General features: G+C 39.1%; 2 protein-coding genes across 2 annotated transcripts; both read right to left on the bottom strand.

The window, feature by feature from the left end:
* Window positions 1-2,980: 2,980 nt before the first annotated feature.
* LOC115814389 (dehydrogenase/reductase SDR family member 11-like) lies at window positions 2,981-6,491 on the bottom strand. Its single transcript, XM_030777214.1, has 7 exons — window positions 6,267-6,491; window positions 5,543-5,752; window positions 4,833-4,927; window positions 4,598-4,727; window positions 3,789-3,881; window positions 3,633-3,698; window positions 2,981-3,374 (listed from the first exon to the last, which is right to left on the bottom strand). The coding sequence occupies exons 1-7, from the start codon at window positions 6,396-6,398 to the stop codon at window positions 3,333-3,335; spliced, it is 768 nt and encodes a 255-aa protein (XP_030633074.1). The 5' UTR covers window positions 6,399-6,491; the 3' UTR covers window positions 2,981-3,332.
* Window positions 6,492-13,254: 6,763 nt separating this feature from the next.
* Window positions 13,255-14,648, bottom strand: LOC115815087 (RIMS-binding protein 2). Its single transcript, XM_030778053.1, has 5 exons — window positions 14,442-14,648; window positions 13,948-14,116; window positions 13,634-13,737; window positions 13,418-13,489; window positions 13,255-13,320 (listed from the first exon to the last, which is right to left on the bottom strand). The coding sequence occupies exons 1-5, from the start codon at window positions 14,646-14,648 to the stop codon at window positions 13,255-13,257; spliced, it is 618 nt and encodes a 205-aa protein (XP_030633913.1).
* Between the last annotated feature and the right edge of the window lie 1,669 nt (window positions 14,649-16,317).

Raw genomic sequence — 16,317 nt, 5'->3', positions numbered from 1 at the left:
CCAAGATACCGCTGCAGTGGAACTCCATTTAATCACAAGCGGCAGTGCCGGCCAGCCAACAGTCTTAACGACTTCTGAACCAGTCTCATCTGACAGGCTGCAGCCCCACGCATCAGGGAACCATACAGTTGAAAGACTGTGGTCCTTAACGACCAGCCCACCTGCTTTGACTGTAAAGAAACCACAGAGGTCAAAGAAGAGCAGGGAGGGAAAGAGAATGAGACGTGTCAAACCCAGTCCGACCAATAACGCTATCGTTAGTACGACGGGTTATGAAGCGATCACGACTTCCACCATCAGCACGACCACAATCTCCACTGAGGTTGAGGTTGACGCTCCTGGGGAACTACAGTCAAAAAACACAGATGTCACCACGGTACAGCCGACCCTAACTGCTCAGACCAGCACATCATCCGTGCTGCTCCCCTCAAAGGGCAGACCTAAGAGGAGGAAATCAAAAGAAAGAAAAGGCAAAGAGAAACGACAAAAAACCAAAGCAGCTTATTCACCTATTTGAGTTCTTAAAGGTTAGCATGAAATAAATAAAAGCTGAATTGTGTTTTACATTTTTGTCCTACCAAGACTAATCAAAGCTGCAGTATCAGTTGCTATGTTTTGATTCTGTGCATGACTTTTTTTTTTTTTTTTTAAATAAAAACAAATCAACTAATAGTTCACTTTGTTACTGGGATCTATGGGCTGTACAACATGTTTAATGTACAAAGCCATATCTTTGCTAAATAAAATCAAATCAGTTGTCAACCTGCACATTTTTTCTTAGTGAGCTTAATTAATTGGATTAAAATTTTATTCTCACTGTTCACAGCTGGAGGGGGGAGCTATTTAATTATGAATCTAGGGGTTAAAAATTCTTGACATATCCAAAGAAATCAAGCTAAGTAACCCTAGCATTCCAGATTCATTTACTATTTCCTTTGTTCCTTATGGAGAGACTTTGGTCGTTTTAGTCTGTTGCCAGGCGATTTATGGCACTGTGTGGAAAAGGGTCACATTCTTACTCCAGGATAATCTGCTCTTGGAGAGTCCACCTTTTCAATGAATGTTGTAACACCCCGTGCAGTGTTTAAAATCTCCCATCAGCTGACCCTCACATGTTCACATCATAAAAGGGAAGATTTCACCGAATGAGACTTAGGCTCTGCCGTGTGGGAAGAGGCTGAGTTAACTGCATCCACTGCATATTCAAGAAAGTCTGATAAATATATCTGATAAATGCATTCATCATTGCGCAAATACAAGTTTAACTGTATCAGCAAAATATGTTTCCCTCTACATTTTACCGGAATAGCTTTTTTTTTTTTTTTTACACGAAGCAGTTCTACATACAAAATTTCTGTACTTCTGCATCAGGAAGTAGCATTATTACAATGGGACAAAAACAGTTCTTATTTAATTAAAACCGCATAAGAAATCTTACATGTTCAGCACATAATATCATTGAATTTCTTGTCTCACTCAGTGGGGAAACAGCAGAGTTAAATTGCAAATAGATGAATGATTAAGGTTCTCACGGTTTTGCAAAAAAAGCAGCAAAAGCCCCATCCTACACTCCACAGACGGAGTGAATACTGTAGTTGTCAGAAATGTGCATTGAGTACAGCGTAACAATGAGTACTTTGAGAGAGTTATGCGTTCTCAGACTTTGGGACAATAATGAAGTATTCAGAAGGTCTTGGCAGAAAAAAATAGTGTCCGCTCTAAGGTGGCTTTGTGGCAAAATCAGATCACACACAAAACCCAAGTCCGCCCAGAAATACTTTATCACTAGCAGTGATCTGTGGACCAGACAGAACAAAGACGGGAGACAGAAGTGACCAAGTGTTCATGAGAGGAATGCTAGATATTTGTGACCATTTCCAGGCTTGATTCCATCTGTGGTCTGGGATCATTTGAGGTTGTTTGCGACTGAACACTGATAACGAACTAAAGCAGACAGATGACAGCATACAAAAATCTCACTACTAATCTGAGTCAATATAGGTTACTTTTCAAAAAGGAAAAAAAAAAAAAAAGACGGGGGGGAAAAAAATACATAAAGAGAAAATGTGCTTCATGAAAGAGTCTTCCCTATAGTGACACTAAGAGTGTATGAGTGAACGCAAAGGGTTAATGTTTGCGTTGTAGTCTCATTGTGTTTCCTACAAAATCACAGCCTCACTCTGACCCCCACGTTTCCACTCGGCATTCAGCAGCAGCATGAAAACAAGGCATGCTTCACGCTTCCCTGGCTACCTGACATACATTTTACACCCCAGTTTTCCAAGAGAGGTTCCCCTTATTCCCACAAAAGGGTTTTCATCCAATGCTCTTTAGGAGAAAATTAAATAAATAAAACCACTAATGGCTCCTCAATCCCTCCAACTATGCAAATCCAAGCACAGTTTGAATGGCGATAATTTGCACTATAAAGGACAAAGTTGCTAACCATGGCTAGATAATCTTGGCTTGCCAGTTGGTAAGATTCCAGATACGGACTTCTGTGATACTAAAATCCAGTGTAAAGATCAACACTATAAAGACAGGTCTTTTTCTCAAGACTGTGCGCAAAAATGAGGAGGATTTGGAGCACATTACTTCATAAGGAAATCCTGCAATATCATCACTTCTCCCCTAACGGCTACACAAACAAGTATTACTATAACAAAATATTTTACAGGCCTAAAACGATCCCCACAGTGGTCTTGTTGAAGCCATCACATGCCTTTGGTTTCCATTGCCAGAACAATTTTGATTTAATGTGGAGTTATTAAAATTTTTCAGGGAATTAAATTGTGGGAATCCAAGCCATGTCTGTGAAGAGTCAAATGATCCTGAGTCCTCTTTGAGTTTAATAGCTTTTTATGTGTATTGAAGAGGGAAAACTCAACTCATCCATCTCCACTGTTACAGCACAGAACTCTTAAAAACAGCACATACTCATATTTTTGATTGCCACAATAATATTACTTTATTGCACCAGACTCAAAGACAATGATGCAACCTTTAGTTAATATTAACAAAATGCCATCTTGAGGTCATTTTAAAATTTATGTAATTTCCGTGCTCAATGTAATCAAATCCATATAATCTATACGTCCTATGTTACTGAAATAAAAAGCCTTTGACTTTGAAAGAGCAAAAGTGAATACAGATCAGTTTCATTGAAAACGTGCATTCAATCATGTCATGTTAAAAAGTGTATTCCAGTTCCATCAAGTAATCAGGCACTCATTACATTCCCATTGTCTCCATGTCAACGAGTAGTGTCTCTCAGCTCTGTAGACTTTATGACAAACGTGTGTATGATCTGCAACATAAGATTATGTCGGCTGTTATGACACCTGTTCGGTGGGCCTCATCTGAATGTCCCCAATCTGAAGGGAACAAAAAAAGAATGTCAAAACCAGAAAATGTCTTTTAAATTAACGCACCAATGAAACACACGTATGTAATGCATTCTGAGAGACACACCTTGTGTAATTATTTTGTTTGGATAGTTATATTAAAGTTCTGCTGAATCTGATGTATCTATGATATTTAATCAATAGTAATAAAAAAATCTCATCATAAACAACATCCAAAAGATCAATGCAAAAACACAAGATTTGGTTACAAGGCTAGAATCTGCTTACCTGAACATGTGGAGGAGCACTTAAGACATACACAACTGCACTGGCTATGTCATTGGCTTCAAGACACTGTTGGAAAACAGTTCAGGTTCAAAATACATATACACACACCCACTCACAGTAAGTCAGCAAATGAGTGAACAGACAAATTAGACCCACCTTTAGACTGGAATAGGTGGCAGCAGCTTTATCTTGGTTGGCACTATGTAGCCGGTAGGCAAATTCTGTTTCCACTATACCGGGAGATATGCACTGAAAAGAACCAGTTTATTACTTAAGCGGCAGGGACAGACGCCTGATAAACATGATACTCAAATCTCGGCTCGAGAGCCGCATGGGGCTCTTTAAAGTCCTAATTCCCGAAAAATGTTTTAAAAAAAGGATTTAACAGATTTCATCGGAGAAATTTCAGCCATAATTAAAAGTTCCCTTTCGGTCGGTTCACTCAACATCACCCCATAGGGGAATATGGTTTCGGTGTAATGTCTCGTTCCCCTCCCTCCAAGTTTGAACCTTCTACCTCTATCCCGCTGAACAGTCAATTAGAGCTAATCTCAGGTCCTGTGCTCTGTTTGTGATGCACCAGGCTGTCAGTGGGAAAACTAGCTACCTTAGCATGAACCACACATCATGCTTTTCATTCTTTAATAATAATGTATTACTAGTAGCAATATTCTAAAATGCGTAAAGATTTGCTGGGGAACAGGGCTTTTTTTCGTAAATGTGGCTCTTCTAAAAATATTTTTTTAAAACACGGCTCCTGAACTAGGAAAGGTTGAGTACAAACCGTCTTCTAACAAATATGCAAACAGCATCTCAAACAGTTAATGCGTGCTGAAATGACTTCAGGGCACACACACACATACACAGGGTGGGAGAGGGGGAAGGGGGAGAGCGAATGAGAGAGAGAAAGAGAGAGAGAAAAAAAAAGAGGTACAACATTTTCTTGAGAATGAAGCTGCTCTTACAGTGGCTCGTATGTGGGTCTTGGCCTCGCGTAGCTCTTGGCGTAAGCCCTCTGTGAGAGCGGTCACGGCGTATTTGGTCGCACTGTAGAAATGGACGTCAGCAACGGGCACCACCCTGTGTCCACTCATACTAAACACACAGAGATGGATATTAACACTTCAGCATCCACGGGACAAAGGACAGAACTAAGTTGAAAAAAAAAAACAAAAAAAAAAAAACAGAGTGATAACGCACCTGTTTATGTTAATGATATGCCCGTCATCAATGTTTCTCTCTTTCATGGAGAGGTAGGACTCCCGGGTACAGATGGAGAGTGCAAGCACGTTCACCTGCAAAATAACAGAAACGGGGGCAAACACTTAGTACTTTAATGTATACCCTCCCTTACATCCTATTCTACCAATCAGTCATTAGACTGGGTTTGAAATTAAGCACTGTCCAGTAAATGCCAATCATCATCAGTATGTTATGTATATTAATATTGCTGTATGTATGTTAATGTATACTGATCACTGGTAAGTATAAAATACTTCACGCACAATAAAAACCAGAATAGCGGCAGAAACACCCTAAGACAGGGCATGTAAACAAACACCTGTATGATCAGATCAAATATGCCCCTACTGAAATCCTATTCTTGAAATATAAGTTTTGCATTTTGAATGTTTTAATTTCTCTGTTTAGTATTTGTTCAGTGGTTTGTCCTGATCAATAGCAGTAGATTCATGGATTACAATCAAACTACCACTTCTACTCATACATTTCTCTGAGACATTCAGGCAGGCCTTTTACTGAATGTTCAGGAGTTTTACTGGACTGTTTAGCTCACCAACCTCATTGATTCAGATATTAGTATGGGATAAGGGTATGCACACAGCCTGAGTCACTCACAAAGCATTATGGGGCCTCTCATTGGTGTTTGGAGTGGTAGATAGGCTACTTACATCCATCATGGTCTTCCAGCCTCCGGTTTTACCACTCAGCAAGGACTCTGGGAGTGCTAATCCAGCATTATTGATGCACACGTCAACACCCTGATGTGAGGCTTTGATGGCAGAAAACATGGACAGGATATCTTCCTCAACAGATAAATCACATTTGTAGGGAATCAGTGTCCCGCTGAAACCAGAACTCTTGCATTCAACTGCTAATTTCTGATTAAGAGGGGGAGAGGGAGACAGAGGGAGAGAGAGAGAGAGAGAGAGAAATTTAAATGGAGATGGAGATGTTCTCTTGTAAGCAGCCTTTTGCTCACCTGAAGAAAAAGTAGCCAGTCCCTGTAATCAGAATTATTTAGTTTCATATGAAGCATACAAGTAAGTCTAAAAAGTTGAAAGGTGTCGTTTGCACTTTCGGTAGAAACTGCAGTCCTGTACCAGTTCAAGTGACAAATGGAAACAATTCTGATGGGAGCGGAATTACTCGCAAAAGTCTATAATTACTGGAATTATAACTGACAACTTTAAAATATGCCTAAATCATGGCATGTGATAGTGCCAGTAAGCTCAATTGATAGCAGTCTATATGGACAACACTACAGCTAACAAAGCTAAGGCGACCGCTGCTTCTTCGTGTTGTTTCGGGCACCACTTAAGCTTACCCTTGACCTATGATCAGTTTTAATTCATCTGCCACCTGATTTAACCTTACGTTCGCTGGCGAATTTACCTCTATTTTTTCAACGTTTCGTGCACAACCGACCACCTTCATGCCACACTGAACCAGTGTTTTGGCTATAGCAGCTCCAATTCCGACTGAGGCTCCAGTAACGAGTGCCACCCTGCCTCTCCAACGATCCATTTTCAGTAGATCTCCTCCAAACAATCGTAACGCACGGGTTTATGTCTACTTCAACTTTATGGATTTTGAAAAACTGAAACTACAGTGGATAACACTAGAGAGGAACCAATGAAGACGCACCGCCTTCCTATCACACGTTACGTAAGCGTTTGGCCATGTTCTCAATGCTCACGCTCTGCGCAAATTCTGAGTACCACACATTATTTACATCTTCTCACAAAAGTTTGAAAGGTTACGAAACTTCTTATCAGATTCGTGCAAAATTAACGTCGTTTCTGAGTGGTCACTACCATTCAGCATAACCGCGAACGTCACAAGGTCGGCCACGGTCGAGTCAATACACGGTCTAGTCACAATGAACAGGTGATACAAAAGTGATTCAAAAGAAATTTATAGTTAAATAAATATATAGCCTATAAATTTACGGCTAAACAGAAATGGGTCTTGGGCACAGCCGGGAGTTCAAACTAAGATTTTGTTTGATCTTTATCTTGCACTACCATAAAAATGGCACTGTAAGACAGAACGGTTGGCTACGGCTATAATTTATTAGGCTCTAAATCAATTCTGATGTCTTGTTAGGAGTAGAAGTCGTCACATGTCTCTTTTTTGTAGTAAGCGCTCTGTTTGCATACCATGGTTTCATCGTGATCATTTTTAATGATTGTGCAGGGTGTTTACGCTCCTTTGTTTAAGTCCATCGAATATCAAGGAATGGACAAATGCAGTGGAAATTTACACAAACGTATGCAATGTACATGGTGACCTCAAGACAATATACCGCATCGCAAATAAAAAAACAAAACAAAACAAACAAACAAAAAAAGATAAAAACAAGGATATCAAATCATTCTCGGAAACGGATACGAACTCTCAGGACACACTTGGCAAATCCTCAGTACGCCATCACGTTACTCATATAATCTGACCTGGTGAGAGCTAATTAAGGACAGGTGGGGTTCTATGAGATCTGACTGGTGGTGAGGTGAGAATGAACATGGTGCAAAGGTGTAGTACATAAGAGGTTGGATTTAGCCTATCATATCCGTAATGTCCTCAAATACAAACCATGTCCACCACAGGAACACTCTGATTTGTTAATGTTTGCCCATATAGTGACTAAGCATGTGGCTGCTATTTGTGAGTTGCTTTGTTGATTACACTTCTTGACATCACAGTGACTGAGCATAAAATTTACGAGCGCCATCACAATTGCTCAACTTCACAAAAAACCTATTCTTGCTGTCCATTGGAAAGTGGAATCTATAGTAAATTAAACACACACACATGCACGCGCGCGCGCACACACATGGAGAGAGAAAAAAATATTCCTTCTCAGATGAAGAGGTCCAGTTTCACCATGAAAAAAAACAGAGACTCCAGTCGTTTGACCCAGTGCTTTCAAAACAGTAGAATGAGGGACCACATCAGCTCACTGAAGCATATGACAATGAAGCGACCCTGTGAGATGACAGGATAAAACAGGAGCCTTTTCAAGGACACTTCTGTCAAGAGGGGGGGATTGAGAGATTACATGCTTCTCTTTATAAGGACTGAAGACAACAAAACAGCAACAACAACAACAATAACAGAACAGTTCCTCTGAGGAAGCAGGTCAGTAAATGACAGATTAAAAAACAAAACAAAACTGTGAATTGCAGGGTACAATGGGAAGCCTGCAGGGTGAGTTGTCAGACATAAGACATAAAATCTAGAAAAGAAGAAGAGCAAACTATCGTCAGAGAACAGAGCCTTTTGTTGAATAAAACTGGGATCGAACCGCATGAGAAGACTTTGGAAAAACATTAATGAACAGATACAACAGAAACAAGCTCACAAGAAGAAGAAGAAGGGGAAGAAGGCTGCGTTCAAATACATCATATGTGGTTCAAAGAATTGGAGGAACACGTTGCCGAATGTTTCAGAGAGTATCCAGGGAGGGTGAAGACACAAAAGCGTGGTCTCTTATTTGACAGAAGAACCGTGGCTATTTGGGCTCCATCTTGATGTTGTGCCATTGATTGGTCAAATGTAACGCTATTACCTTTTCAAGTATCAAGTAATACAATTGTTGTTTTTTCTTACATTAAATGGCGGTGACTTTGTTGTTTACTCAAGTTATATGAAAACAATGGCGATCAGCTTATGTTACAATGCCTAAACTGAACCTATGAACCTATGAACAGCTAACTAGCATGTCTCATATGTCAATGAATCCAATTATATAATTCCTTCACTTGTTTAGTGACAAATAGATAGGATAGTTTGTACCATGGGCATAATATGGTTGATAGTGCCTAATACAGTATGGAAAAGCTTAAAATAAAACGATTTCCACATGGTCACAACAGAGCTAATGAAATAAATTCAATGTCTCCTCTCTTACCTGTGAACTTGTGGCCTCACACAGTGATGCTCTGGCAGCTTCCTGCATTAATGACAGGTAGTGAAACTAAAAGGATAATTCAGGCTCCTCATAAATTTATGCTATCATCATTAATCAGTTTTAAAATGACCAGTTATTTGAATAGGAGAGAGCTGATGTTATATCATCAATTTTTCAGTGGGCAGAAAAAACCCATAATTTTCAATGAGTCAGTTCATCTTGTCTCCATATAAAAAACGAAATTGAATCAAAATTGTAATGTAATGTATATTTTATTGCTGGAGTATTACTGGTAAATAAAGACTACTCTAAGGCATCTATAATATGGGCTACACTGCTCTATCTGCAGCACAAGCATCCAGTGTGTGGATGTGATGAAGTTTACTGGATAATTGGCGTGGCATACATATAGGACCACACGATGGCAGCACTGAGCGCGAAAGGCTAGGTCAGACCGTTCTGTGAGGGAAAAGCCGGGTAATGCGTTAGTTACAGGGTTTCCATTCGTATCTAAATTTTAATTGCTAAACACACACACACACACAAAACCCTAAATGCTAAATTTGCCACTGAGAATCGTTCAAGAATATAAATAAATAGATAAATAAATAAATAAACATCAAACCTGGAAACAAATTATTTTCCTTCAGACAAATAAGTAAATGAACAGTCTAAAAAGCAATTTTATCCCTGCTGAAGAGCACACACACACACACACACACGTGTACCCACACATGTCAGCACACACACAGGGGCACATACATACACAGCAGTGGTAAAAAAAAAAAAAAAACCAGCATGTCAGTAAAAATGGCCAGCAACACTGGTTAGTTGTTCAAAAAATAATGATATCTTATTTTCCAATGTAAACTTAAAAGAAAAAAAATGATGAAACATGAAAGGAACAAGATGCAAAGCAGTGTATGAACTCGTATGAGGTGCTTACTGACTAACCGTACAGCACACAAGCTGCTGTAATTAAATAAGACATAACGATAGTTTAAAAATGACTGCAGAGAAATGGGTTAGCCATGCTTATCAGCTCTAGCAGATTAATCTTCAGGTCTGCATCCTCCTCAACAAGACATGCTGTTATGTAACCTAGGTAATCACGGTTCTAGAAAAATCTCTCATGCAAGCCCTCATCATTGCAGTCACAGTGTTAATAATGACCATAAAATAAGTGTTTCTGGAACAAAAATAAGACATAATAAGAAAATATAGCTATTTGTTCAATTTTGTCACAAGCATTAGATTTAACATCACAAAACTGTCTGCATATTGTCATAACACTAGAGTTGTGGAAGTTGCCTAAAGTTGTTATAATGGCAAGGTGTCTGTCATCAAACATTAAGATGTGGGATCAGTCTCAGATGGGGATTTTAAGCAAATTACAGCCAAAAACTGAAAGAGTGACTTGTCCCCCACAAGTCTCTGAATGCATTCTGGACTTTCTGAATGGTAACTGAAAACGCTGTCTTTAACCTACTTAAGATAAAGGAAAGACTCTTTAAAGGCATAGACAATAATTGAATTAACCCTAATCTTTGACTTGTGTGGTTAATACCCACCGCTTTCACTGGGACTGTCTCTGGTCGGTTACTTTCTTTATTATGCTTAACATTTATTTTTGGAGATAATCTCATGTTGTTCATACATAGGTGTTTGATGCTAGCTGGAGCCTGACTGCACAGCCCCCCCCCCCCACCCCCCTCTTCCTGTCTCAGCAAGACAATCAGGTAGAGAGACAGACAATTTCTCAAACGTCTTAGAATCTGTTGCAGGCAGCTATGAACACAGTAACTTAACACACCTGCAAGTCTTATTGGCAGATCGTTCAAACTGAAGTAAACAGGATGCAAAGGAGTCATGCAGTTGTACAATCAGTAAACATCAGTACACTCTTAAAAATTACTCTTGGTATTTATTAAATAAATGACTGCGTTTAACAGTTGGTGTAAAAGCTGTTTATCTCACTGTCTTTAGCTGTTTAAAGGCTTTATTGCTAACATGGTTAATTTACATTGAAAAAGATTTCCACCCATCCTCCATTTCCTTCTCTGTTGCCTTTTCTGTTTGTCTGGCTGGGTTTTTGAGGTTTGAGTTGTCTAGACAACGCAGCACATACGGATGTTAAACTGTGCTCGAACAATCTGCAGTTGCAGGAGTGTTGATTTAACTGAACTGCCCTTGCCACAAAAAGAACAGCAGTATAATTGGAGATAAGGGCTGTTTTTTCATAATACTAACTCTCCTTCACTTCGTTAGGGCTTATTGACGGCATTTATTAACACAGGATTCAAAGGCCTGCAGTCAAATCATACAGAGCCACAAGTAGAAGGTGTTTTATAATTTTTTTATTTTTTTTTTTATTTTATTGGTTACCCTTTTATCACCTGTGTTACTGATACAGTGGAAGGCAACGTGTTTAGGCATGGAGTCTGAAGACGTTCTCAAACGAATGAATGAAATACTTGTCTGTTAGCAAAAGTTTCTAAAAGGTTTAACCAAGGTTGGCTCATCAGCATTCTGCTGCCTCCAAAATACCTTTTATCTGCCTTTGTGCCCATAAAAGGTCTTGCTTTGCTATCTCTGCCAGAACCGAAAGTTGCCTTGGTCCAATGGGCTTGCATCTGTGCCTATGACAGAAAGGGTTGAGGCAGTTGGGCCTCTTCCTGTGGTTTACACCATGTGGCTGAGAGAGTGTGAAAAGGAGCCAAACTTCAGTTCAGTTGTCAGTTGTTTCCGGGATCGTGCGATGACAAGCGGTAAGTTAGTCACAGAGGTTTTTAAATAAAAATAATTCACATATGTATAACTATGCATAGCCAAACTCGCTTGTAATAACAGAATAATAATCTGCGTTATTCACTGGAACGGGAGAAAAGGAAGTTAATATAAATATGTATTTTAATTAGCTTTAGTCTGAATGCACAGGAAATCAAAATGGCAACTGCGTTTGAAAATAATAGTTTATGCTGCAGATTGAAATGTACCAGGATATTAATGCTTTGTTTGTTAATTCTTAACTTGTAAAAGCCTTCAACATTGAAAACATTTCGAGAAAGATAGAAAATGACTCGTTTCAGGCGCATCTTGAGATTCGGAAGAGGAAACACTTCCTGCTGTATCAGCAATCATTGTTAATGACTCTAAAAAAAAAAACCCATCAATAACGACACTGTTGTAATATTAATATAATCTCACGGTTAAGTATAATTTGACCTTATCTCTCTGCTCCTCGTTACTTTAATGTCTTTTCACAGGGGTCAGAGTGTAACAGCCACTATGCGAAGACTTGGGGACAGGCGTGGAACCACTCAGAACAAGTGCAAGCACATTCAAGTACAGTGCAGTCATCCATAAAGTAGAAAGCACTACTAATCCTCACTACACAGTGTAGTGTTTCCTACTTTATGGATGAGTGTACTGTTGGCTTCAATGGAAAACGACACAGAAGTCTGTGAATGGGCCTCGAAGATCTTCATTTTGACGAATGAAACGCAGTTCAAGCGAGAAGCATTTCTGTTAAACCGTTTTTTTTTCATACTTCTTTGTCGAAGAGTCGTGTGAGACTGTATACATGCGTGTTTGCTACATTGCACGCGTAATGTAATGTTTGCAAATGTTGTATGCTCTGATGGGTAAGGTTAATATGAATGAACTTTACCTGTGAATATTTGATACAATGACTGATATTTCCTGCAGTAATTTAGAAGGAAGTAGCTTTAGTAACAAAGATGATGCTTGTGCATAGGCTATGGTTTGGACATGAATTCTTTCATTAAAAATTAAACGTGTGACTTTTTGTTTTGTTTTTTATAATAAAAAACAGAATAATGTTTCATGCTCACTTTACTTAAGACTCATTTTCACTCGTGGCATAAATACTTAGAATAGAACCTGTATGATCATAAGAAAGATGCACACACCATACATCGTTTTTCTATGTAATTTCCATAGTAAAAGCATGTAGCATTACAACAAAACAATACATTATTACAACGAAACAGTTAGTAAGGCAGTTTACTCTGATATTAAATCTTAAAGTTTAATCTTAAATAAAATACAATAGGTATCAAAAGTATAAAAAACATTAGATAGAAAACTAAAGACATCTGTCCTTTAAGGCTATAATACTCTAATAGTTGCACAGATGTTCTGTAGTGCTATGAACATCCTATGAATAAAACCATTCAAAGGAATTGTTATTAAGGGGGACACTGCAGAAGGAAAAGCTGGTTTAGTTGAGTGAAGTCATTTATAATGAATAACTAAGATGACCAGTGTATAGAGTGTGTTATTACGTGCATATTAAAAAAATAGACAAAACTGTCTCTTGATTCTCCAGGACACTCTGTTTTCTTGCTTGCTTGAGAACAAAACAGGTCCTTTTTTCCCGTATTACTTTGAACGGTGATATGATCTCAGGTCACTTCTTTCGTAGTTTGCTTTCTCCTGTCACGTGCTCTAGTCCCAGGGGAAGGGTTGCAGATAATTTGATGGCACCAGCCCTCTATACCCATGTAGATCACCCTGAATTAGTATACGACGTTTAATATACACTGTGTAAATGCAATGTATGATTTTATAAGTTGAAACAGATTATGTAAAAGAATAATTTGACACTCACGTAATAGAATCCGTCTCTGTCCATATCTCCAAAGACATATATTATGTCTCCTGCACGAAAGGGCAGTTCATCCTGCAGAGTAAAAACACGTGTGTAATGTTTCTGTTTGTTTGTTTGTTTGTTTGTTAATTTACTTCACGTACTACACCAAATCTATTCGACACCAGTGTCTACTAGGAACTTTGCTGAGGACAAGTGGTATGCCATCGAATTTACCTCAATGTCCATGTTTGGAGAACTCTCCCAGGGATCGTAATCAAAGATAGCTATCATTCTCCGGACAGCCACGTCATCCGGCACACTGGATGATTCACTGAGGACTGATAACAAACAAACAAACAAACAAACAAACAAATAAACAAACAATAACGTGCAGCATCTCAGACAGCACATGTTTAATTTATATTTCATGTGGGTCATTAGATGGGCCCCTACTGCACGTAAAATGGGGGAAAAACAGTACTGAGTTATACTTATACCATCTATAATGTGTAGCTTCTAACACAGCACAGGAGGAGAACGGTATATACCTATGGAGTTTCCGGGAGATTCTATGGGCAAAAAGCCCAGCTGGAGCATACGACGTTTGAGCTCTTCGTCCTCTACGTGGATCTCAGATACCATGTTGCTTGGAACAAAACCAAAGCGACCGCCTGACTCTCCTTTGTAGAAACCATCGGCATCTTTGTCGCCATAAACCTATTGAAGGCATTTCATGATACCGATGACTGATTTTTATTGTAACGTGTTAAAAGATAGAGAGGTATATAATTTTTTTTTTTTTTTTTTTTGGGATGGATGTCCTCAATCAGATTGGAGAACTCTTGTTGTTTTTCTTATTTGTGGTGCACAAATTTAGTTTCAGGAAGTAATGTCTCTGCAAACTTACAAGGCAGTAAGATGATACTGTGAAATTACACACTGAGACAACACAAAACAGCTTGTAAAGAGGTCAAAATAAGCTAGCTGCACACATGATACAATTCATTACACCTGCCCATTACAGTGAAGGAACCTTCTTTACCTTGATGATTTGTCCCATTTCAAATGGCAGTTCCTCCTCTAAAGAATCTGGATTTGGAGACATCACAGCAGGGTTGTATGAAAAAAGGGCCACAAAGAGGCATACATTTGGGTCATACATGTGTCTTTCAAGCTCCCACTTCTCCACGTCCTCTGGTGTAGCAACCCTCAGACCATCTGGATACAGATACACATCCAGGCCGATCATGCCTGCGCGCTTCCTCTGTGCCTGGCTGAAGTTCTCACCAACAGGCTTTCACTTCACAGACAGGTGGTGAGAAAGACCATATGCTCTCTATAGACGTGGCCTGAAGAGAGGTTATGAAGTTAAGCTGCCTGGGACTAATCCACTTGGAGTAAATGGCTAGATTTCAACAGAGACATGCCTCCCGGTTGGCCAGCTTGATGTGGCTTTTCAAGGACAAGAAAGAAAGAAAGCAAGAAAGAAAGAAAGAAAGGAAAAAAAGAAAGAAAGGGGTGAAGGAAAAGGAAGAGCAGAAGAGACTTAGAGGGCAGGCAGGAGTGTCTGGGTGATAGAAACAGAGAAAGCATGTGCAGTGTGCATGAGAGGGAGAGAGACAGAGAGGGAGAGAGACAGAGAGTGAGAGAGAGAGAGAGAGAGAGAGACAGAGAGAGAGAGGGAGACGATCTAGAAGCTTTGGGAGACAGAAATAATAATCTGACGTTAGAGTTGGCCTAATCCTGCTTTGAGCATTGCTACTAATTTGCTGAGCTGTTCCTTCCTGAGAGTGCCAACTAGAACTGGTCATGAACCTCTTTAAAGGTTAACCCTCCTCAAGTCCACATGCATCTTTTTTTTTTTTTTTTTTACCACTCAGACAATCTTGCCCTGAACGCTGAAAGGGAATGGTTTGTCCTCCTCTGCTTTGCAAGAGCAAATGCATAGTGTTCAGCAAATCCTCTCACAGACTCACAGAACGGCCTGCACAAAGGACTAACAATTCTCACTGCTTGGAAATGTCACTGATTCACTCAGGTACTTCACTCTCATAAAGTCTTCTTTGGGCATATAATTTAAAAACAGATAAGGTAGACAAACTACATTTTAAAGTAAAGTGATATTTCATACAAGTACTTAATGGGAGTGAGCAATTTCTTCATAAGGTTTGGCACTAAGACTGAAGCAAGACTGGGAGAGTACAGTGATCTCCTTTTTACTGTCATTTATAAACTCTTATCTTGCAATGTAATTTGATGTCTTAGATAAACCTGTCTTAGTAAATGAAAGAGGACTTTTAAGCAGTACTATGAACAACCTTTAAAGTTTAGCATCCTAATGATGGTCAGTTATGTTTCAATGTTTCATTTTCAGAAGCTATTTTATAAATAAAGCTCTTGTTTTGAGTATAGATGCAAAATTCCTCCTAGATTTTTATGGATACATATGTAGTTTATTTATTTATTTATTCATTTATGAAATATCAAGGCTAAGACAGCTGACTTTGATTCACCAAAGACTTTGTGACCACTGGATGATTTTAATCAGCTGTGATTACATGTTGCTGCACTAAAATGAACTCCAGGAGTTTGAGGAAAAATGATCATTCATGAAATTAGACTTTTATTTTAGAACATAAGGTCTTTGATTAGTATTTCTAGTTGCTGTGGTTGGTTTTCTGCAGCTATCAAGGACTAGTGTCCTTGAAAATACAGCGTATTGCTGCCATCTGCTGGTCAAAAAGTGAATGCATTAAATCACACTGTGAAGGCCTTGCTAAGGGAACCCATGAGGTGATGAAGCTGTCGTTTGGCCCCATCAAAATATCTAGCAGCAAACTATCTCTCACCAGCATCCTAGCGATGATCTTAACTGCTGACAATGTGAATTCTTCCATGTGTTAGTTCTCTGACAAAAA

This window comes from Chanos chanos, chromosome 6 (assembly GCF_902362185.1).
Source record: "Chanos chanos chromosome 6, fChaCha1.1, whole genome shotgun sequence".
Taxonomy (NCBI): domain Eukaryota; kingdom Metazoa; phylum Chordata; class Actinopteri; order Gonorynchiformes; family Chanidae; genus Chanos; species Chanos chanos.
This window is presented reverse-complemented; position numbering and strand designations above follow the sequence as displayed.

Coding starts and splice junctions, on each gene's coding strand:
- LOC115814389 (XM_030777214.1), bottom strand. CDS start 6,398: ATGGATCGTTGGAGAGGCAGGGTGGCACTCGTTACTGGAGCCTCAGTC. Junction 4,728..4,832: donor CATATCATTAACATAAACAG/GTGCGTTATCAC, acceptor CTGTGTGTTTAG/TATGAGTGGACACAGGGTGG. Junction 3,699..3,788: donor CCACCTATTCCAGTCTAAAG/GTGGGTCTAATT, acceptor GTTTTCCAACAG/TGTCTTGAAGCCAATGACAT.
- LOC115815087 (XM_030778053.1), bottom strand. CDS start 14,648: ATGATCGGCCTGGATGTGTATCTGTATCCAGATGGTCTGAGGGTTGCT. Junction 13,738..13,947: donor ATCTCCCGGAAACTCCATAG/GTATATACCGTT, acceptor GTTTGTTATCAG/TCCTCAGTGAATCATCCAGT. Junction 13,490..13,633: donor CTCCAAACATGGACATTGAG/GTAAATTCGATG, acceptor TTTACTCTGCAG/GATGAACTGCCCTTTCGTGC.